Genomic DNA, 22,670 nt, shown 5'->3' with positions numbered 1-22,670 from the left:
GGCAAGAAGAAGGAAAAAAAAAAAAAAACATCCACAAGAATCAGACTCTTCAGACGGAATACTATTTACAGTTCTATACATGGCAGTGTTGTGGAGTTCTTACTGAAAGAGAAAACATATCACTGTTACTCAAAACAAAAATGTGAAATTGTACAACATGGGAAAAAAAAAAAATCTGGATTCTATTTAAATTCAGTCACACAAGCCAGTTGATGTCCCACACCAATTTACACTTACCTATAAACAATTTAACAATGTATTCTGAATGCCTTCAAACACCAGGTTGAAGATTTCATCTTTAGATTTCAAGCCATCGAGATATTCTGAAATAAGAGACACAATTAATGAATAAACTCACCGAGATGAAGAAAAATAAAGATGAAATATTAAAACTCTCTGTAGTATTCCATTTAAAAATGTGTTTGTATTCACTCCAAATTCCAGTTCAGTTTCACTCGTTTCATTTTAGTTCATGTCATGGACTTTCAATTTCTTTTCAGGTTATTGTTGTCTGTTTGAATTTTAGTTGAGGGCAAAAATTGTCAGATAAGGGGGTGATTATGTTGTGTGTTCTGTAAATACAAGGAGATGGAATGGTGTTGAAGTAAACTAGGGGCGATCTTTTAACTCTTGAACGGGAATGGAGTTGTCTCTGAGTTTCCCCATCACTCAACGTCCACAATGGTGACGCCGTTCAGGACAATTCTGCAGTTTACAGTGCATGACTGCTAACGCAGGCATTTCTGCTCATACATCAGACACAATATAACTACATCTCAACAACCCCCACAAGTTAGTTTGCATAGCACAAGGCCACAGCCATCAGGCTTGGCGCCTGACCTTTTGTATGTTGAGGAGCCATCAGCAGGGTTTTTCCTGCATAGAGAAAATTTCGGCGCGCGCCTAAAGGCTGATTCATGCTTCCTTACGTAAGCGTAAGCGCAAGAGGCCGCGCAAGCCCCTTGCGCGACTTCTTACGTCTTGCGTGCGTCGGCCCCTTTTTCTAGACTTGCGTCATTTTTTACGTAAGCCCTTACGCGAGCCTCGCAGCCTGCATTCTATCAACGAAGGTTACTAAAATATTCTGCATGTCTACTCAGTTTTACAGTGCTTCCCAAGTAAAGGTTTGAAAAGAACTTCAAGCTTCAGACTTTCTGTTAGGGAACCTGTTATCTATCTGCAGAGCAAATGTCAGGCTCATACAAAAACATTAACGTGAATTACTTGATGCTAATACCTAGCGCGGTGTCTATAGGATTTTCCATATACGTTAGCATTAAGCTAACGTATTTTCTACCACAGTTAAACATGCAATACTATGTGATTGTTTTTAGAAAACGAATGTTACGTGATGAGATTACTCAAATGTAGTCTGCATGTCTGCTCAGTTTAACAGTGCTACCCAAGCAAAGGTTTGAAAAGCACTTCAAGCTTCAGACTTTCTGTTAGGGAACCAGCTTTCTATCTGCCAGGCAAATGGCAGGCTCATGACAACACGCGCAACCTTTGGGAGCATGAACTGCACCGAGTAAATTTTGCGCAACCGTTAACCCCCAACGCTGTAGCAAGCAGCCGCCTTAAGCCGTTTTCCCATGCGCCTAAATAAAAAAAAAAAAAGAGTCTGCGATTTAAAAAAAAAAAAAACTGTCATCCAATTCAGTTTAACGGTGTTTTGAGCCCTCACGTTGAATTCAAGACAGCAGCAGCAGATCCCGCCTCCCACCCCCTCAGCCAATCATTGAACAGAGGCTTCTCCAAGTTGCCAGTTTAGAGAAGATGTTAGTTAAAAATGTTGTCCGACCTATTAGCACCATAGACATCCTATTAGCACCCACGACCTATAAACACCTACGCGCTGGTACACGTTACTTAATATAGATTTCGGTGTCAATCAGGATAACGGATTTTAAACAATATACGCTCCAGCCCAAAAGGGGTATTTAAATTGTATGTGTGCAAAACATTACAGTTGTAGAACGTTATTAAGTGTACTAGACAGCCATTTATTTCTGTGTGTACAAACTGTCATGGAACGAACTGAGCGAATTCGATTTCGCAACGAGAACTTGTGAGGGTCATACAGTTTTCAACCGACACCGATACCTCTATCCCTCTTTAAATTGAGGTTTACCCGCTTATCACAGGGACGACAGCTGACGACCGAGTGAGAAGATGTTCACGAGAGATTACGGATTTTGATAGAGATCATACTTGGTCATATCGGTAATGTTTGGCTAATCTCTTGACATGTACCACAGGTAGGCCTAAATCACGATTGGATCTTGATACACAATACCTCGTGTATCAGCTCATTTTGCGTGTTGGTCTACTACACAACGGGATAAAACCGAAAACATGTTTCAGTTGAAATCCAAACAAGTTACTTGTCGTAATCTAGACACCCACCGCTACTGAAATATTTAAAATTGATTGATTAAAGATTTTTCTATCTATCAAGGTTTATAACTGTTTGTCACCTTTTTAATAGCTTGGGTGTTAATAGTGTTTACTATAACATTAATAAGTGGTGTTAACATAACGTCACTTATTGTATGGCATAAATATTATTCTAAAACACCTTCACTAGTTGTTTTAAGCAGATTTGTAAGCATATCATCACGTATGCAATGCATGTCAGCGAATATGTTCTGAATAGTAGCCTATGTTTCAAGTAGGCTACAGCCAAGCCCTCGTTCTGTTTTCATCAATAGTAATCGAGTTGATAAGTCTGATCTATACGCAACTGTGAGGTGCGCGAATGGACAGAGCGGCCAGCTGCCAATCACTTAATTACTCAACCTGCGTATGCAACCTGACTTCATCAGTCGGCGGTTTCAATATTTATGGCGCTCCATTTCTGACCACTGGTTAGTCCTAGATTCTATTGATATAGATTTCAGTAGTTTGGATATATACAGCCGCGGAAAAAATTAAGAGACCACTTCAAAATTATCAGTTTCTCTGGTTTTACTATTTATTGGTATGTGTTAAAGTAAAATGTACATTTTTGTTTTATTCTATAACCTACTGGCAACATTCCTACCAAATTTTAAATAAAAATATTGTCATTTAGATAATTTATTTGCAGAAAAATGACAATTGGTCAAAATAGCAAAAAAGATGCAGTGTCTTCAGATCTCGAATAATGCAAAGAAAACAAGCTCATATTCATTTTTAAACTACACAATACTAATGCTTTAACTTAGGAAGAGTTCAGAAATCAATATTTGGTGGAATAACCTTGATTTAAAATCACAACTTTCATGTGTCTTGGCATGCTCTCCACCAATCTTTCACATTGCCGTTGGGTGACTTTATGCTACTCCTGGCGCAAGAATTCAAGCAGCTCGGCTTCTTTTCATGGCTTGTGACCATCCATCTTCCTCTTGATCACATTTCAGAGTTTTTTTTATGGGATTCAGGTCACGAAATTGGGCTGGCCATGACAGGGTCCTGATCTGGTGATACTCCATCCACACCTTTACTGGCCTGGCTGTGTGGCATGGAGCATTGCCCTGCTGGAAAAAACACTTCTCAGAGTTGGGGAACATTGTCAGAGCAAAAGGAAGCAAGTTTTTCTTCCTGATAACGTTGTACTTTGCCTGGCTGAGGTTTGTAAAAGACCATAAATAATTCCCCAACTCTGAGAAGTGTTTTTTCCAGCAGGGCAATGCTCCATGCCACACAGCCAGGCCAGTAAAGGTGTGGATGGAGTATCACCAGATCAGGACCCTGTCATGGCCAGCCCAATTTCGAGACCGGAATCCCATAAAAAAAACTCTGAAATGTGATCAAGAGGAAGATGGATGGTCACAAGCCATGAAAAGAAGCCGAGCTGCTTGAATTCTTGCGCCAGGAGTAGCATAAAGTCACCCAACGGCAATGTGAAAGACTGGTGGAGAGCATGCCAAGACACATGAAAGTTGTGATTTTAAATCAAGGTTATTCCACCAAATATTGATTTCTGAACTCTTCCTAAGTTAAAGCATTAGTATTGTGTAGTTTAAAAATGAATATGAGCTTGTTTTCTTTGCATTATTCGAGATCTGAAGACACTGCATCTTTTTTGCTATTTTGACCAATTGTCATTTTTCTGCAAATAAATGATCTAAATGACAATATTTTTATTTGAAATGTGGTAGGAATGTTGCCAGTAGGTTATAGAATAAAACAAAAATGTACATTTTACTTTAACACATACCAATAAATAGTAAAACCAGAGAAACTGATAATTTTGAAGTGGTCTCTTAATTTTTTCCACGGCTGTATATGAGGTAAACCTTGATAATCTTTGAACCATACATGATAGCACCATGGGGCTTGGACTATTGTCAATGTATTAGCCTATTGTCGATTTTGATTTAAAGTGGAAGCAAAATGATAACCTCAAGCATATCCTCCATTATTTATGAAATGTTAGAAAAGGGGAAAAAAAAAGACTTTGATGTCTGCTAATACGGTGATAGATAAGACAGACTGTGCGTGCGCAGCGCGCAATTTTTTTTGGGGTGCACCGAAGAGCCATTTTGACCCAGGAAAAACCCTGATCAGACATGGTTCCTGGCTTTTGTGTGTCTTGGAGCCAGAGCTTTTAGACTGATTGTTGGCTTTTGTCTACAGCCACGACAAGATAGCTGAAGCAGGCATGAGCATCCATATGGCCCTACCTGGCAAAAGGTTTATTCTAAGCTAGACATCCCCTTTTGACCTCCAGACACACCCATCTCCTCCCCTACACACATATATTAATTTTACAATATAAAATGTCTGTACTTCTTGTATGAGAAGAAGACCGACCCGTTACCAGCATGCTCGTGTTGTGTCGCGGTGACCGTGGCTAGTGGCTTGAACCAATCAGGGGCATCCGACGAGTCGCCCGAGAACAGCAAATTCTTTCATATGGAATCATGAACACACTAGGGCTGCTCGATTATGGGAATAATCACAATCAAGATTATTTTGGTCAATATTGAAATCACGATTATTCAAACGATTAATTTTGAGTTTGAAAACATGATGCATTTATTTACTGAGAACTTTGAAATTTCCCTTAAAAATTGTATTTGTTGTGTACACACTATATGTCAAGGTTGACGGATCCCCATTCAAAGTGAATGATAGACAGCTCAGACACCTTGCAAATCCTCTCAGACATATTTTTGAGTTACAATAATGGGGTTTTGACATTGTACAGTGTCTATTTCTTGGTAACTTTATAAAAAATAAGCAAAAAACAAACAACCTTTAGGTACAAATGCGACCATCTACGGAGTTTGGCCGGCCAAACTTGTTTTTGACTTTGCTTTTGAGACGTGACCATAATTGTGATCTGATTGGCTAGAGCCTGTGCTGTCATGAACATCTGTCAACGGTTGATGCTGCTGATTGGCGGCTCACTGGCAAGTCCCGCCTCCGGCCAGTGGCATATAACTTCCTGATGCCACATGCCAGTTTAAGGTTGAACTCCCTCTTGCCACGATGAATGCTTTTGGAGGACTGAATTGCGGAAATTAATCGTTTCAACTCGATTATATGAGTTTGAATATCGTTTGACCCAAAAATTGAAATCGTGATCAAAATTAAATGAATTGCACAGCCCTAGAACACACTGCCACATATATCTTTATCCCCAGATGATTTCTTCCAATTACAAAAGCAGGTTATAAGCCATATGATTTTATTCCACAGCCAGTCTGCCACATGCACATAATATCTATTCAATGTTATAAATGCTACAATGACTCCCATCACCAGCAGCTCAGCTTTTACCTTAGGTTTTTTTTGTACTCAAATACATAAACCAGGGGTTAATCTAAACCGGGAAAGAGGGGCGCTGCGCCTCCTTGTTTCAGACCAGCGCCTCCTTGTCGAAATTCGGATTTGAGCTTTTCCCCCAGCATAAAGCCTTCCCTCAGCGATCGATTCTTCCTTAGATACATAAAATTGATGCCAGGAAAATAGCATGCCTGATCGTAGTTAACAGCGAAATAATTCCACAAATACGAAAAACATGGCAAAAAGTGGTAAGAAGGGGTACAAATGTCCTATTTCACGCAACTCCCATGCTTGTTCTTGTTCCGACTCCCCTCGACTTCGACGCAGCCATGTTGGTTGTGAAATACGTAGATATATATATATTTATATATGTAACCCTCTCTCTCCACTTATTCAACGGCCCGCTGAAACGCTGCGTTGTGTTGTATTAGTGTATTTGTATCTTTGTTGGTGGGTGGTTGGGCGTCCAAAGTATTCGACACGGGAGACGAGGAGGAGGTTTCGTAATTTGGTGGCGAGATTTATTATATTCAGCAAAGCAGCTATAGGGCCAATAGTTTTCCGCGAAAACGGAAAACGGACGGAATACGCGGAATGGACCATCTGAAACGGAATGGACCACTGAAAACGGAATTGCAACTTTTCAAACGGAAACATAATTTTGTGCATCAAAATCGCCCAAAACCCCCTGTATTTTACCCTGTAAGACTGAATGTCTTTCAAATAAACACAACAACGATCGCAACAATGAACAAACATTAATTAAAGAACAAAAGCAGTCAGAAAATGTCACGTCTGCGCTGAACTCCGGCCACGCCCCCCTTTTCAAGGGTAGTCACGTTCATTTGCTCATCTTCCCAATCGCATTGAAAACTAAAAATGTTAAGTCTTCTGTTGTGTTGATGGCTGGCAAACAACAATCTAAGAAGGGCACGTATTATTCACTGAGTTACCAAGCAGTCTAATTTATGGGGACTAATTAGCACTGCACTGAATTACATTACCATGACTTATTGCTACACAATAACAATTACACAACTAATATTACTAGATACATATAATAGTGGACATTACACTAGGCAACATGGATGTCATTCATATCTCATCCAGTCGAAATCTTAACAGGATTGAACCCATCTTTATTACAGCGTATCAACATAAGAACAGAACATAGCTAAATCTCCGCTTAGCATCATGCTAATCACTACTAATAGCACGAGCAGGTAGCCCAAAATTTGGTTAATACACGATCTATTACAGAAGCAACTTCATGAAAACCCTTACTTTCATTAAGTATGCACATAATGCCTCACATACAGGTCGAACAATGATGATTTAAGCATTGGAAATGTATAAGGCACAGTATGGTCAACTACTTAGCGACAAACTGAACTCGACAGTATCTTAACTGTGGGTGCTGCACGCACGCAAACAGCGTTGCTAGGCAACATCACTATCAACAGAGTTTTTCATACAGTTAACGTGCAGAAAGGCATTATACGGCTATTTTTATTTTTTTGACGCGGAATCACGGAATTACCAAAAACGTGACACGGAATTTGCTTTTTTTTGACGCGGAAAACTATTGGCCCTACAGCTATCTCGTTCATCTGGCACACACATTCAAGTCCCATTCATCGCATCTCTGACCTCAGAACTCATGAAAACTTACGGGTCACCCCGAGGTACAAAACACACCAGCGGAAACAAATTAACATTTACAAAAAACAGCTGCCGTGCTGCCTAGTTGCGTGGCACATTCACTACCTTACATATACATTACATTGCAGACATCCCAAGTCTCCCGGATATTGATAACGACTCCCTGATGCCCGCAAATTACTTAAAATCTCCCGGAATGTAGAGCGAGCAAGACCGCGCACAGGAGACAGACGTGCTCCTAACCGCGTTAGCATCTGTGTAGCGAGCGCACAACAGAGAGGGATTTAGAGACTGTGCATGAGGCAGTGTGCATGTGTGCCTCAGGAGCATCCTGATTGGCCTGAATCGGTAAGTCAACCAATCAATTTACAGTGTAGGCGGGCTTGTATCTCTTGTATCTCTTCTCCCGAACCAAATTAATCAGTTCAGTGATTTGTTTTTGTTGATTTTTTTCTATATACATTACATTGCCTCAGAATGATCCATTTCTACCTCAAATTTTCAAAAGCTCCGCACCATGGAAGTGGAACCCCCCCTTCCACACCATCCCCCCCGCTCGGTCGCTGCGCTCCCTCGCCATTGATGTTTTCCCCCTTGTGAATTTTTTTCTAGAAAAACCCCTGCATAAACCATATACCCCGATGAAATGTCAAGGCATGGCCGTATGCAATAATAGATACTGCCCATACAGGTTGTTAACATACAGGTTGTTAAAAATGTTACGTTTGTCACTCATGATGTCTCACTACATCCTTTCCCATAGACAATATGTATTGCTTGATGGTAACTTTGAAGGGGAACTTGAAGATTTTGGGAGATTTTCTCCCTTTGATTTCTACGCCACAGATGCCGTTACCTGAGTTCACCGTGCATTCGCTTGTTCAGCTTACACTATTACGTTTTAAATGGTCCCATACAAAACACATGTTTCCTCCCTGACATCTGATTTCTTTACTTGACAATAACTACTATTACTCCGAGGAGTTAGTGAGTATATACGCTATATCGCCATCTTAAGGTTGTCACCTATAGTTCCACACTGTACACAGAAGTTTTGGAGCGACACCCACCGCCTTAAATGTATACAATGTTCACTGTCTTGAAGTGATACCAATTATATATATATACATTTTCAGCAATCATTATTAGTTTTGCTTTATTGTACCTTTTCTTCAGGTACATTATTTGATTACTTTTCTGTTTCTAATAACCCTCCTGTGAATTTGTCTGTTTATACTGAACAATGTCACTCACCGATGTTCAAGCAGCTGTGCTCCATCGCCGTCCGGTGCTTCAGGTACATGGGCCACACATGGCCATCAAACAAGCCAGGGGGGTCGGGGACAGTATATTGTCTTGTACTACAAAACAATCATCATATTTTACATTTAGCTCTTTTGGAGATGCATGAAGATATGTAAAGTGCAGATGAAAATATGTATCTTCATCATCGGGCTCTCTGCAAATCTATAATAAACATGTAAAGCTGTAAAGATGTACAACTGTACATTAACAAACCTCCTTCTCCTCTTGCATTCTTCATATGGAATGCTGATGAAGTAACTTTTGTCGAAGACATCAACCAATGGCCTTGAAACAAAACAGAAGAAACACGCTCAGTGTGAAGATCTGTGTGCTATGAATAAAGTGTACCACAACCACACAACATACAAACCCAGTGAAGATTACATAACGTTAACATCAGTATCTCATTTTATATTAGGGGCAGTGTTTGGAGTAACGCGTTACAAAAGTAACAAATTACTGTAATGCATTGCTTTTTGCGGTAACGCAGTAATGTAAGGCATTACAGAAACAAAATTGGTAATATTTACCTCGGTACAAATGTCAGTAACGCGCGTTACAATACATTTTTAACCTGGAATGAAGTGTTTTATTTTCCTTCATCCAAATTCGCCAAAATCACCGCGAGATCAGCAGAGGTGAAACGTTGGCGCAAAATGTTTCACTTCCTTTTCCTTTAGGCTAATCGATGCCGCTTTCAACGGTGGAATCGCCAGCTTTCCCAAAAATTGGCAGCAAGATGTGGCCACTAGCAGCAATGATGGCAAGGTAAGGCTAAAACGTTCAGATATGGTATCCTTGCAGATATGATACCCACACTACCATTGCGTCAACATGTTTTTTTTCTTATTGGGCTAAGGTAACTTTCCTTCTGAAGCCATGTCACAATTAAATTAAATGTGGTTAGGAGCCACAAATGCATTGGTTCTAACAGACATGAATGAAAATGTACTTTTCCATTCTCAGAATATAGCTTAAAAAATGAATCACAAACGATTAAATATGTGGCCATCCATCAACATGATCAGACAAGTTCAGAGAATTAACGTTAGCCTAATTTAGCACCAAGGTTCTCCCTCCTAGGCTAGGCTATGTGATGTTACTTCACCCGCCACTGTGGCTGTATCGTTTGACTTAAGACTCTAATCAAAGCAAAAAAATGTATTGACAGTCTCTAGTTCTGCTACATATCTAACTGAACACAGGGATTTTGTTTCATATCAAAAATACGCCTAAAAGCCCACCTCTTCACTGAATAACCCGTTAGCTTGTTAGCTGAAAATACTTGGTAACGTTACTAACTTAAATCTTTTACCATACAGTGTACATGTAGGATAAAGCGTCTTTCTGTTAAAGTGCACTTTACCTACAAATACCACTACTACCTACTAGTTTAGCCCAGAGCCCTAGAATCTTTCTATCTTTCTAGAATCCTTCTATGTATCTGGTTTAACCTACATAGTTCTAGATCAGAACAGATGTGCATAACGTCATTGTGAACCACGTCAATGTATTAAGATGAAACGTAGTCTACAAGAAGTATGTTTAATACAATAAACCATAAGATGAACTTGAATTTGAAGGTTAATATTGAAAATGTGTGATGCACTGCCTGTTTCTGTCCCATATGGATTTTTATTTAATTTTTTAGACCTAGCCTAGGGCCTATACATGTATGCGTTTTATACATTTGAAATATAATGTGGAGCATTTTTGTAAGGGCGTGCTGAACTGAACATGAACATTGGGGTGCACTAGCCTGGGCTACCTGTCCCATAGAAAAAAATATTTTGACACACATTAGGCTAATATTTCAATCTTCATGTTCAGCACAGCCATACCTTACAAAAATAGTTGGTTTCATTTGGGTTGTACATTGTAAGGCCCCTTAGCTAATATGTAGTGTTTATATCTTAGACTCTTGAATTTGAAATCTGGCTATTTTCTTATATTTTCAGCATGTACTTCAAAGCCGAAAAACCTTCACAAAGGACTTGGATGCCCAGGTGCTATGTGTAGGCCTACTGCCTCCCCACCATAGGTGTACAGCCCATACACTAATCCAGTTGCAAACTATTTTTATGACGCATAAACTATGCTTAATGCTGTGAAGTTGGAAATAATAAAGGCATAGAAATGCTAATTTTGTATCCTGTCATATTTTTAGACATTACAATACAGTACAATCAGATACCACATCACCTTCCACTGGATGTGTGATTCACTAATTGAGCGTCTTGAGCTTCACTACAGTAAGATTGCCAAATCCATACTTCCAGTGATTTTGGTGCGAGTAACTTACAAGTAATACAATAATAGTGTAATGCCTTACATTTTAAAAACAGTAATATTGTAATGTAACGAATTAGTTTAAAATGACAGTAACAAGTAATAAATAATGCATTCCAGTTTTGAAGTAACTTGCCCAACACTGATTAGGGGGCCTGGACTGGAAGTGTGAAGATATCGCACTTCGTAGGAAGTTCTGCTCATCAGCCATGTCCAATCAGCAGCCACCTCACTTATCTACGGCTCTACAGTGCTGTGCTGTGCACTGAGCAGTAAGTTCCCTTCTGCCTACAACTCACGTGATGTTGGCCTCAAACCAGGACTGTACACTCTGTGCCCTAAACCTTATCTCTTCCAAACGCTCATTTTGGCCTTTTTCCAATAAGAAAGCCCATCAAATTTTTTGCCACTAAATTCTTGGTATTCTAGTCACACATGGTCATTCATTAATGGTAGGCATTAAGGCTAGTAACCTCTACTAAAGGGGTAGTGCCAAGTAATTACAGATAAGATAGGATGGAATGTACTTTGTTGATCCCTGCCAGGAAAATAATTTTCGCAAGTAGTCTTAGCATTTCTAAACGAGATGTGCAAGTGGACAGAAATCTAATTATCTAGACCTCATGTCAGATGATGCAAAACTGCTGCAAGACTCACTTGTAGTTGTAGAGCAGGAAGCCCTCCACAATCAGTATGTGGGTCTGCCTCTCTTGATGTTCCACATCTGCCGTAGGCGACAGCCTCACACCGTGGGAACGCGCAAACTTGACCGGATTCTCAATCCAGCCTTTTATAGTGTTGACCATGGCCTCCATATCCAAAGCTGTAATAACTACACATGGAAATGTGGAAGGCATAAATAGTGTGATGGTACCGAGTGCAGACAAAATTCCATTGTGTGAAGTTACTACAATAGTATCTGGTTGGAATACAACAAGGAATAGACGTATTGCTGGGTTTCCTACAGTTAAACACGATCTTACCATCCCATTGCCTAAAGCCGTCCTCTCCAACGTCTATTTGATCCGGTGGCTGAAATAACAGTGACCAGTAAAACACTGCTGCAACCTCAGGTTGACCAGCACACCAGACGGCCTGATCACATTCTGAACTAATGCTAACACATACTCTAGCCACACAGAAGCATGCAAAGCAGACTTGACTGGAAAATCTTGTCTTTCACAAAATGAGAGTGAATGGGGGTGGATGTGGTGAAAGTTTATATTTCCTACATCTGTTTAACATCATGCTGAAATAAATATGCAAACTGTAGCAATGGCCTTAATTGAAAGATTAATGGAAAGCACCAATATAAGACCAAGAATGCTGGAATGTGTCCCTGAACTCATGTCCTTCATTCACTGCTACATAACCTTGGTAGAGCAAACTGAAACAGCACTTACCTTGAAGAAATCATCTTGATGGATCACACAGCAATTAGGTAAAAGTTTGACCAGGCTGTTCGTCAGTGTGGTTTTGCCACCATTTGTCACACTGCCAATAAAATCGAACAGAAACGTGCACCAATTACAACGGTATTAAAATGTGAAGAGGACAAATGGCTTCCTGTAATTCACATTAGCCTGCCTGGCAATACAATCACTGAAAAGTGGCGGGACTAAGGTTAGCTTCAAGCATGGTAAGGTTAAGTCGTATGTCATCTAACGTTAGCTAGTGTCGTCGTTGTTATAACTTTGCCACAACGGAAAGGTAATAATATAACTTACATTAATGGCTTTTATAGTTACTTTCAAAATCAGCATGTCTATAAGGGTAAAAGTTGGTTAACGTTAACGGTATAGCAAAGCAAAACCAGTTAGCCTTTGTCCAAACTAACGTGGTTGTCATATCGTAAACATTGGACAGCATTCAGGAACAACGATTCATCATAGTTATTGATACTGTATCTCATGACCTTAACGAAGAATGCCATTGTGCAACATAATTAGCAACAACTTTAGGGCAAAGTATATACAGACATTGGAGTTAATGACACCGGAAACAACTCATCCTGTGTCTGGCTAACTAGCAGAAGTTTAAAAAGTGGTTGTCCCTCCACTTTCTACATGATACCGCGCATTATTTTAAATCTCCCGCTTAAACTTTCAAAGCTACCAATTTGATGCAGGTGGATATTACGTACTAACATACAACATAATTCTCAAATATGTGCATTATAGCTCCTGTAATGCCTGTTTTTAAAGTAACTTTAGTTAACAAATGACCAGTTTAGATTTTTAGGAACATTTCCAGGCTATAACTTTAACTTACGTGTAAATATCTATTTAACAATGTTTCTAGCGGTCGTTGTACATTATACATTGACTACTTAAATAGCTGGCTAGCATATCTTACAGTTGAAGATTCAAATAAAATTCCAACTTACCCGCCAATTCCTATGATGTACTTCATCCTGAATTCGGTTCTACCGATTATAACGGTTATTAAAAGAAGTAAGAAAACTTTCCAAAGATTCTGACCAAAATCCTCACGACAAGCAAACGCTACCTTTCTCTCAAACACTGGGTAAAAGTTTCTGTAACATTATAACTTCCCACGAAGCAGTTCATTGATGCCTTCAAGAGACCACGAGCTCAATACTAGACCTCAAACAAATCACTTGAATATTTACCCCTCGTGGTCTAGGTTGAGGGCGCGGCTCTTTTTGAGCTGCCTATCATGCTTAACGAAACAGTGTCAAGAACCAATCAGCGCTCAGAGGCCCCTAGGGTTTACATTATCTACTGCCACCTGTCCTGTCCTGTGTCTTTAGAAATAGTAACTGCTGAGTGTGTACTGAACACGAATGGAGCAGTCAATGAGACCTTTAAGGAGGCACATTGTGTTTATGTGTCCTTTTGACGTGACTAGTTGAAATGTACACAGGTCTCTAAATCAAAATTGAATAAGATTTGCATTTGTTTTTTTGCTTTGTGAATGATGGGCACAATCACTAGATAGGCTATCAGATGATATTTGAGTTTTTTTAGTCTAAAACTAGCAAGCTAACTACAGTAGTTTAAATGCATGCACCAACCTTGCAAACACTTACAACAGCAGAGCTGACACTGATAAAAGCTTGCATTCTAACTGGTGCCTTTCAACAATATAGTTTGCAATGTCGTGCTGTGAAAATTCTCACAATGGTGGTCCGTCCCAGACCACAACACTACAACGTGTATAGCCTGGGCATCTAGTGGGAAATCTGTCCTCCGCACAATTCATTTGAAGATCACGTCAAACTACCAAAGTTTCAACTATTATTACATTTTATCAATATATAATGGAAATAGAGAGGGTCAGTGGATGGGATGAATTCCAGACACTGTCCCAAATGTCATATAAATCATCAACAGTAATGAGAACAATATCTATGAAACATACACCTGCGTGCCATTCCTGGCCAGAGGACATTTGACCAGTGAGCTTAGCTTAAATGTGTGAGCAGTTAACTTTGCAAATACCTTCACTGATGTAAGAGATAGCGAATAGCTTTAATTGACTCATATAACAACGTGTTTCCATAACCACACAACCTGTTGTGAGGATCTGTTGTGTTCCCAAATACTTATTACTTTATACAGATATTCTATATTCCATGTATATAAATTCTGTTGTCACTGGCATCAATATAACATTAAAAGAGGAGTCTTAAAATGGTCATATTCAGTATGCGAGAAGCAGTAAGTAATTACTGGGTAGTATTTATTTTTTGTACCATATCACAAATTCAAAACTAAAGTATATCTTTCCTGTTTACAATACTTGTACTTCAAATTAAGATTTCAGTATTTTCCAGCTTCTATAGAGGCGCCAGCATCTTCTAAGTCTGAAGTCCAAGAGGGGCCTTGTTTCCAGAAGATTGGGCATTGCTGTTTAATTTTTCTTTGTCAGACAGTGCTTTTTAACATTGCTTGTTTACGGTTGTATTCCGCAGCTGGTGGCATTAGCTTTATTTTGTTACATTTGGAATACATTTGAAAAACGTGACTTAAGGATAGGTAAGAACATCAAAATCCATGCCAAAGTTACTATGATGCAAATGGAAACAAGCAGGTAATAAAATGACTAATTTAAGATGCACTTAAGATGTGAAAATTAATCCATACATTCAATAATACATATTTAACAATGCATATATAAAGTAAGGTCCCTACTAATTCAATTCAATAAACACAAGAAAAATAAACAATTTGTTCAGGTTTATCAATGCATGTGCCTTCAAATGACAAACAGCAATGAGATCAACATGCATATGATAATGAAATACAAATGAAAATAACAAAAGAAGAAACTTGGCATCAATTTACACTTTAAGAAAATATATAAAAATAACATTTCACTAATGACAAGGCAAATGAAAGCTTGGAGAATAACTGCTAGAAGCAACACTCCAATCTGGCACACATGGATCTTCAGATGAATGCTGGCAGAACAGAGGCACGTCCTGTGGTAGAACTCGGATGTATGATGGTGTGGGATAGCATTTTGAAAAAATCTAAATGGAAAAGAAAACGATGCCTGTTTTATACTTCAAAACAAAGGATACATCTCCATAAGAAACCACAAAACTGTAATTGAAAACAAATATAATTCAATGTCTAAACTGGTATGAAACTCTATCCTGTTGGTGTTTGTCGTCGGCTTCCTGATGAAACCTGCTATGTGCATTTACACCATTTTTCAGGAAAGACAAAAAACTGATTTGAGGCAATGGATAAATTTGACTTGTACCATCAATAGTTTATTTCATTTTAGAGATGTGTGCTGGATTTAATCAACAAATGCAACTTTTATCAAAATGTTGCATTTTGGGACAGAGTTAGGGGAGATAGCAGGCTTTTATTCTGTATATATACATATATTTTGTGGATAGCAGGTTTTAAAGGGTTTGTAAAATGCCAGATCTCATCATAACATCAGTATGACCCAATCAGATCACTTTTTACAACTCTTTAACATAACATAACAGGTTTCATTGCAACAACTTTGGTTAAATGTTGGTTACAACTTTGACCCAAGTGGGATATAGCAGTTTCATCACAGCATATTTCAGAAGATTAAATTAAGATTGACATAGTAGGTTTTATCAGGATATGCCCGTCCAATTTCGGTCCACTCTGATGTTTAATCTAATTTTGGCCAAAATGGCGGATAGCAGGTTTCATCAGGAACTCGACGATGTATAAAGTATAGGCTACTCCCTCTGACTTTGTGATCTATACATTTCAAGTATGGTGTTGTTACCTAATGGTTGTTTGAGCTCTTACCACCCTCACAATCCTTGGTCCTGCAATATAGCTTTAGGCCTGTAAAACATAATAAACACTTCAATTGTTTGAATATGAATGTGATTTTTTACATTCTAAAACATGACAAATAAATAAGGTTATGTCTTACTTTTTCTGACCTTTCTGAGTGTGATATAGCCTGGTCTGGCTTTTGCTGTTGCTGTGCCTGTTGTTCCCTTTGTTCCTGTTCCAATCTTCAAACAGAAATATTGATTATAGCATTATCATTTAATCAATTTCATGCATACAGTATCACTGTCATTATTAAAAAATAGTATTAAACTTATAAGCACACCAAAACATAATCAGATAAACTAAATACCCCAGTTAAAATAGCTCTACCTTTCTTTCCGTGCTTTAATCCTTTCTTCTTCAAACCTTGAAATAATAATTAAAACAACATTAGAATAATGTTATGGTATCTTTATAATAAAACATATGATATATAATGACAAGATAACAACAATAATATGTCATGGCACAAACCAAATTAGTACGGTACATCACACAGATTTGAGCCGCTGATTATAATTTCCAACCATATCCATATCCCGTATCCTTATGCCATGGCATAACACTCTCAGTTTAAAAACGCTTCTGTTGTTAGAAAAATCTTTCTCCCACTGATGCCTACGGTGATTTCTAGTCCTGTATTTTTGATCAGAGCGTTGGTGGTGACAGATCTGTCTTCCCCTGGTGGCAAAAATACTCACTGAATGACACACTCAGGGATTTGCACATGTTCCATTGGGACAATCTGCTCCAGTTCTTCTAGGCTGTGCACATAGCGAATCTTGTTCATGAACTTCACGCTGTGAAAGCACAGTGAGAGGGCGTTACACACACCGCCATGCCATAGTGAATGACATCAACATGAAGACTGATAATTACCTTATGAAAGGTCTGGAAATGGCCACCACCGTGCGAATGAACCAGGAAGGGTGAGCAATGATGAGAGATTTCAGGTTCTTCCTGAGCCTATTTGAAAAAAAGTGAGGGAAAGTTAGCATTGCTATCTAAAGGGAACTGCCTCATTAATATTTGGACAAAATGAGTTTGTGCAAAGATTACTTTAATGTGACATAAAAAATGAGCAGTTACATGCAGTCATATTTGTTCATTGTGTGTGGTCTGTGTCATTCATGCATCACACAGTGAAAACAGGCAGCTTGCCCTTTAGCACACTGATTCATACCTTCTGTCAATCATTTGATAACACTTCTTTAGCCATCCTATGCCTGGCATCTTACTCCGTGGTGTGCCTCCATTCATGTAGATAATCAAATAGTCCTCCGCTACCAGCATTTCTAGACTGCTCACCACATACCTGAGAGTGGGTGGGTGAGTGTGGTTTAGAAGAGGGGGAGTGCGTTGAGGGATTTCAGTGAGGTGGATAGGCAAGCAGGAGGAGGATGAAAACATTCTCTGAAATAATCCATGGTGGACCTCTCATACTCACAGAAAGAGATTTTCCATGATGTAGTGATACTCTGTACAGCTACTGTCAGGGAGGTAGCACGCAGTAAACACAATGATGGCATTTAACCCTTCGCCATAGTAACCTGTAGAATCATACATACAAACCTGACATAAAAATACACATACCATGACCTTTAAATGTAATTTTAAATATGTAAATGAATTGTTGGCTGTCTGGCTAAGCCTACCTCCGTGAGATACGACACGCAGGTACGGCCGAATGACTTGCATGTCAATGCGGTGCTCCTGCTCTCCAATTATCACTGTTCTCCACAGTCGTCCATTCCCACCTGCGCCATCATCATCTTCCACTTCAGGCCCTGCTCCGTCTGCTGAGGTTTTTGCAACAGGTGTGTCGTCTGCGCAGGGAAAAATATTGCCGTAATTTATCCAGTGATTTCAACCACGAGATACAATATTTACATCTAGACACACAAACATATAGCGCATCTGGTATAGCAGGATCATGTGTGTAATCAATGCGAGTGTTAAACTCAAGGTCGAAGTGACGAACCCTCCCACTCAAGGTCATTGCCGTTTGGGACAAACTCAAGAGAGTCTGTCTCATCCGGTGTCTCAATATCATCCACGTTGATATCGAGGTCATCGGGCGTGTCCAGGTAGTCATCGGACAGCAGCGATCCCTCACTCTGGTCCAGAGAAAGGTTCATGTCTGGAGCCACTAAGGTGCGCCGCTTTCGGTGGGATCCTGACCCCCCTGCCCCGCCCAGGTGAAGGGAGTTTGGTGGAGCTACGAAGGCCAAGAAAACATAAACATGATGGTTCAGTAGTGTAAACTGGAAGAAGAAAATGGCTGACAGGTTGAGGAGTGTGATTAAAGATGCTCTCTGAGCTTGTCTGCCTCTGTATTACTGATGCTAACGAATGTGTACATCATATACTGTAGTTGTGATACATCATCTACATACAGTATGCAGCATCTCTTTTGGAAGATAATTAAAAAATACGTGATTGATAGAGGATTGTAACATTGAAGGAAAGGTTTGATTTGTTGAAGAGTGTATACGTATCTAGCTGTGTGTGATTGGTTACAGAAAATGGTGTGCTATTACTAATAGTATGATTAAGAAATCGGACTGAGAAGTATATTTGGCTATAACAAATTTGCTTGACTGAGGAATGTGTGATAGATCAAAAGGTGTAATGACGGCTTCACTCACAAGTTCTGTCATCAGTAAGGCCACAGGAAGACTCCATTTCACCGTCCTCTGGAAGGGGTCTAAACAAAATCACCAAAATCTTCACATAAGAAAAATTCTACAAAGGGCAGTGCATCAAAATAGTACTTAGTGCAGCAGGTTTGCCTTTAACTCAAGGGTAGGATTTCCTGACAGGCGTGAAACATACTTGCCACTTTATTTAATTTATCACCCACACAGTATAGTCACTGATCAATTCTCTCTTCATGGAGCCCCCATGGAGGGAACAGAGACGCTGCTATGGAGCTAAGCCCCCAATAACGCATTCTAATGAATTCAACAGAGAAGGAGGGACAGCTAGTGGCACTTAAAGGGGTGGTTGTATTTGGTAGCAGCTGTCTCCCTGCTACTTAACTTGCATGGGGTGTCATCTCCCTTCACCTCCCACACAATGTGCGGGCAGGGAGGCAAAGGGAGAGGGGGCAGGAGAGACACAATACCATAGGGGGTGGGAGAACAGAGATGTCGACAAAACAAAGCGCACGCTTCTGGAGGAAAACAACAAAGAAATGGATGTTCTAGGCAGACGCAGCAGCTAATCTGGTGAAACAGTAAGACATTGCAGGTTTTTAATCAACTCTTTTTCTCCCTATGTAGCTGCCAAAGGCAGTTAATGCACCTTATCTGAAGTCAGCATTTCTGGTAAGCATGATTTGATACACACTGAGCTGTAAACAGAACTATTAGATGACTGATTATTCCCTGAATAGAAGGAATAGAATTCCCTGAAACAATAAGCCCGAAGAGCATATGGTATTGATCCAGAGAGATATGACTCTATGATTACACTAGAGGGCAATACAAGGCAAGCTAATATGGGAAATTAAGTGTTTGCACTTACCTTCAGAAAAACAGAAGGAGGAATGGATCAGATAAAGACTGATTGTCCTGTGTCTCTGCTAATTCTCACACTATACCCCTCAAAGATAATCTTGTCCCTATCAGTTGTAGTGTGTTAAGAACCACATCTCAGAAAACCTTGCCTAAAGATGCTAAAACAGCCTCTCTGCTTTTTCCTCTCTACTCCTGACCTGCCTCCATTTTCCTGGTGATGCTGTGTTGTTGGCTGTCGTGCACGTCACATGACGTGGCTGATTTCCATTTAAGGAGAGAGCTGCACCTGCTCATCTCTGCAAGACCACAGAGAGAACTGCCACTGAATCATCTCTGTCAGATGTATTCCTTTTCTTAGTGACCATGGGAGGATTTTAGGAATCTTTAAATCCCAAATCAGTGTTTTAAAATGACTTGATTTCATTGTGAAGGTTACAATATGCTACTTGATGTTACTTTTCCTTCTTCTGTATTAGTTTTATTATAAATCTATTATTTTTCATTGAGATATTTGTTTTTATTGCTTATTTATTGAGATGCAAAATACATACAATATAATAATTAAAAAGTCTGTTGTGTAGATTTTAGTCGCATCTATTGGAATATAGTCATAATAAGCATGTATCATATCATATAAGAATCCTTGTGTTTTCGTTAGCTTAGAATGAGCCCTTCGTATCTACATAGGGAGCTGGTCCTCTTCCATAGAGTCCACCATGTTGCATTGCCATGTTCCTAAAAACAAAACACTGACTCGAGACGTTTTGCGTTGTTATGGTATTTAACGGCTACCAAGGTGCTCGCACACGCTTGGGAAGGGTTTTCAGCTGGTTGCAATTCACTAACCTCACCAGCAGATGCCACTAAAAACTACACACTGCACCTTTAAGCTAATAGCCTTTCAAATACATAACAGCATTTTTACTGAGGATTGTTTATGTGTGACTCTGTCTTTAAAACACAGGGACAATTCAGTAATCTACGAAGGGTCCCACCTGGGAAAGTCTTCATCCTGCCACTCATCTCTCACTTCCATGTTGTCCAGCAGTGAGGTGGCCTCAGTAGGGGCCATCTTTAGGGAAGGGAGAAGAGGGGCTTGTGTTACAAAGGCAGGCAAACCTTGACCCATTGGAATAACAGAGAATAAGAGCACTAATTTGAATTGAGGAGTACATATACTCTACATCTTGCATGAGGTGCACATTGAGGAATCACTGAATCACATCGAATGTAGTGGAGGAACATGTGCTGTTCAGTACTGTAGACTGGAAGTACTGGTTTCAGCTGTCTCTTTTTCAATAAAATATCTGAATATTTTATTCAGGCCACAAGACTATCCCTTGAGAAGCATGTGAGGTGCATGTGACCAGCCCCCTGACTTTCCTCGAAGTTGTCCTAAATAGAAGCAAATTTTAATCTTCCTTCACAATCCTCTAATCCTAAATTGATTTGATACTTTTTGTTGTGTTAAGTCTCATCACTTTTGGCAACAGAATTTGGAAGCTAGTGATTTCAAGGACAGTCATTTTAAAATATGTAACTACAATAAAAGTGAACACAGTTCACTGGTGGGCACAGTCTGCAAAGTGGAGTAGAGCAGAGATAGCCTAGTACTGAAGACTGTCTGAGAGTGGATGTGAGAGACATCCACAAAGACTGACATGATGTGATTAATGTACTTATTATACATTAATTTGTTTCATGTTTGAACACTGTGTGAGCTTCGTATAAATTTACTTAATGTTTGCAAGAACATGTTTTCTGTATGAAATATATCACATAATAGATTTGCCTTGCTTGATTTAGTTAATCTGGGAGCAAACACCTGGACTGCTGTAGGCAGAACTCTCATGTGGGCGGGTTCTCCTAAAAGCATCTGAGAAGTTACAACATAATCTGAATATTCATGTTTACGTTAACAGTGAACTCTAAGGTTGCTTCAATATCCTCTCTTGGATGCCACAAAAACAGATGTGCAGCCATGTAGGCTTATCAGAAAAATGAAACTCGCAGAGGAATGCATACGAGCCAATTTCTCTAATGACAAAAACTGAAGAAAGATTTAAGAAAACATGCTTTAGAACATGATAAAGTGACAATAAATAAGCACAGCTGATAATGATACTGGTACTTACAGTAGCAGATTCCAGGTTGACCTTTATTTGTCCCTTTCCTTCCATCATATGTTAAAAAAAATGGAAAAAACGTAGGCCTATGTAGAATTACCGAATCACGGAGCATTCTTCAAAACTTGTTATGCTCCATTAAAAAAGTTAATTTGTAAGGCCTACCAGATTATATTGATTTAGCCAAAACTCCGCATGTCACCCACTTTAAATGAAGCCACCTGTTTTTGTGAGGTCGTAACTCCAGGAAAACAAGCAACATTTCTCATTGGTTGTCACAATCTGTCTCCCATTGCTATTTACCGCGCGCTTAACCTATGTCGGTTCAATTGCGCTCTCATGCAGCGACTTGCTTGTTTCTTTATTCCACGGACTACTTATTTTAATCATATGTCTGTATTTTCTTTGCTCTGCCTGAATGGAGGGCTGTCCCTGTTCCATGGCAACAGCATCTTCTACTCAATCTGCACACATTCACCCGACCGCCCCGAAGTGACTCCTTCCAATCACATCACCGTGCACCAGGTTTGTGTTCCCAAAGAAGGACCAGAGAATTCCTAAATAGGAAATTCTAATTGACTTCAGAAATAGCCTATGTTGCAAACAAGTGAGCTAGACTGCACGACATTTCCAGTAGGCTACTGAAGATCCAGCCATAGTCGTACGAAGTTGCTTTATAACAAGCATTG

General features: G+C 39.5%; 2 protein-coding genes across 2 annotated transcripts; both read right to left on the bottom strand.

The window, feature by feature from the left end:
- On the bottom strand, positions 1 to 13,608 carry mibp (muscle-specific beta 1 integrin binding protein). Its single transcript, XM_080860577.1, has 8 exons — positions 13,418 to 13,608; positions 12,435 to 12,525; positions 12,015 to 12,063; positions 11,689 to 11,863; positions 8,956 to 9,027; positions 8,692 to 8,798; positions 238 to 323; positions 1 to 102 (listed from the first exon to the last, which is right to left on the bottom strand). The coding sequence occupies exons 1-7, from the start codon at positions 13,441 to 13,443 to the stop codon at positions 238 to 240; spliced, it is 606 nt and encodes a 201-aa protein (XP_080716703.1). The 5' UTR covers positions 13,444 to 13,608; the 3' UTR covers positions 1 to 102.
- A 1,823-nt stretch (positions 13,609 to 15,431) lies between these two features.
- Positions 15,432 to 22,099, bottom strand: atcaya (ATCAY kinesin light chain interacting caytaxin a). The gene is made up of 13 exons (XM_080832287.1): positions 21,991 to 22,099; positions 20,851 to 20,927; positions 18,983 to 19,041; positions 18,316 to 18,552; positions 17,990 to 18,160; positions 17,782 to 17,884; positions 17,518 to 17,649; positions 17,214 to 17,300; positions 17,036 to 17,134; positions 16,665 to 16,700; positions 16,442 to 16,516; positions 16,279 to 16,340; positions 15,432 to 15,529 (listed from the first exon to the last, which is right to left on the bottom strand). The coding sequence occupies exons 1-12, from the start codon at positions 22,036 to 22,038 to the stop codon at positions 16,307 to 16,309; spliced, it is 1,158 nt and encodes a 385-aa protein (XP_080688413.1). The 5' UTR covers positions 22,039 to 22,099; the 3' UTR covers positions 15,432 to 15,529; positions 16,279 to 16,306.
- Positions 22,100 to 22,670: the final 571 nt, after the last annotated feature.

The sequence above is a fragment of the Sprattus sprattus genome (genome assembly GCF_963457725.1).
Source record: "Sprattus sprattus genome assembly, chromosome: 2".
Classification (NCBI taxonomy): Eukaryota; Metazoa; Chordata; class Actinopteri; order Clupeiformes; family Clupeidae; genus Sprattus; species Sprattus sprattus.
The sequence above is the reverse complement of the archived record's forward strand: the minus strand, read 5'-3'. Positions and strand labels throughout refer to the sequence as shown.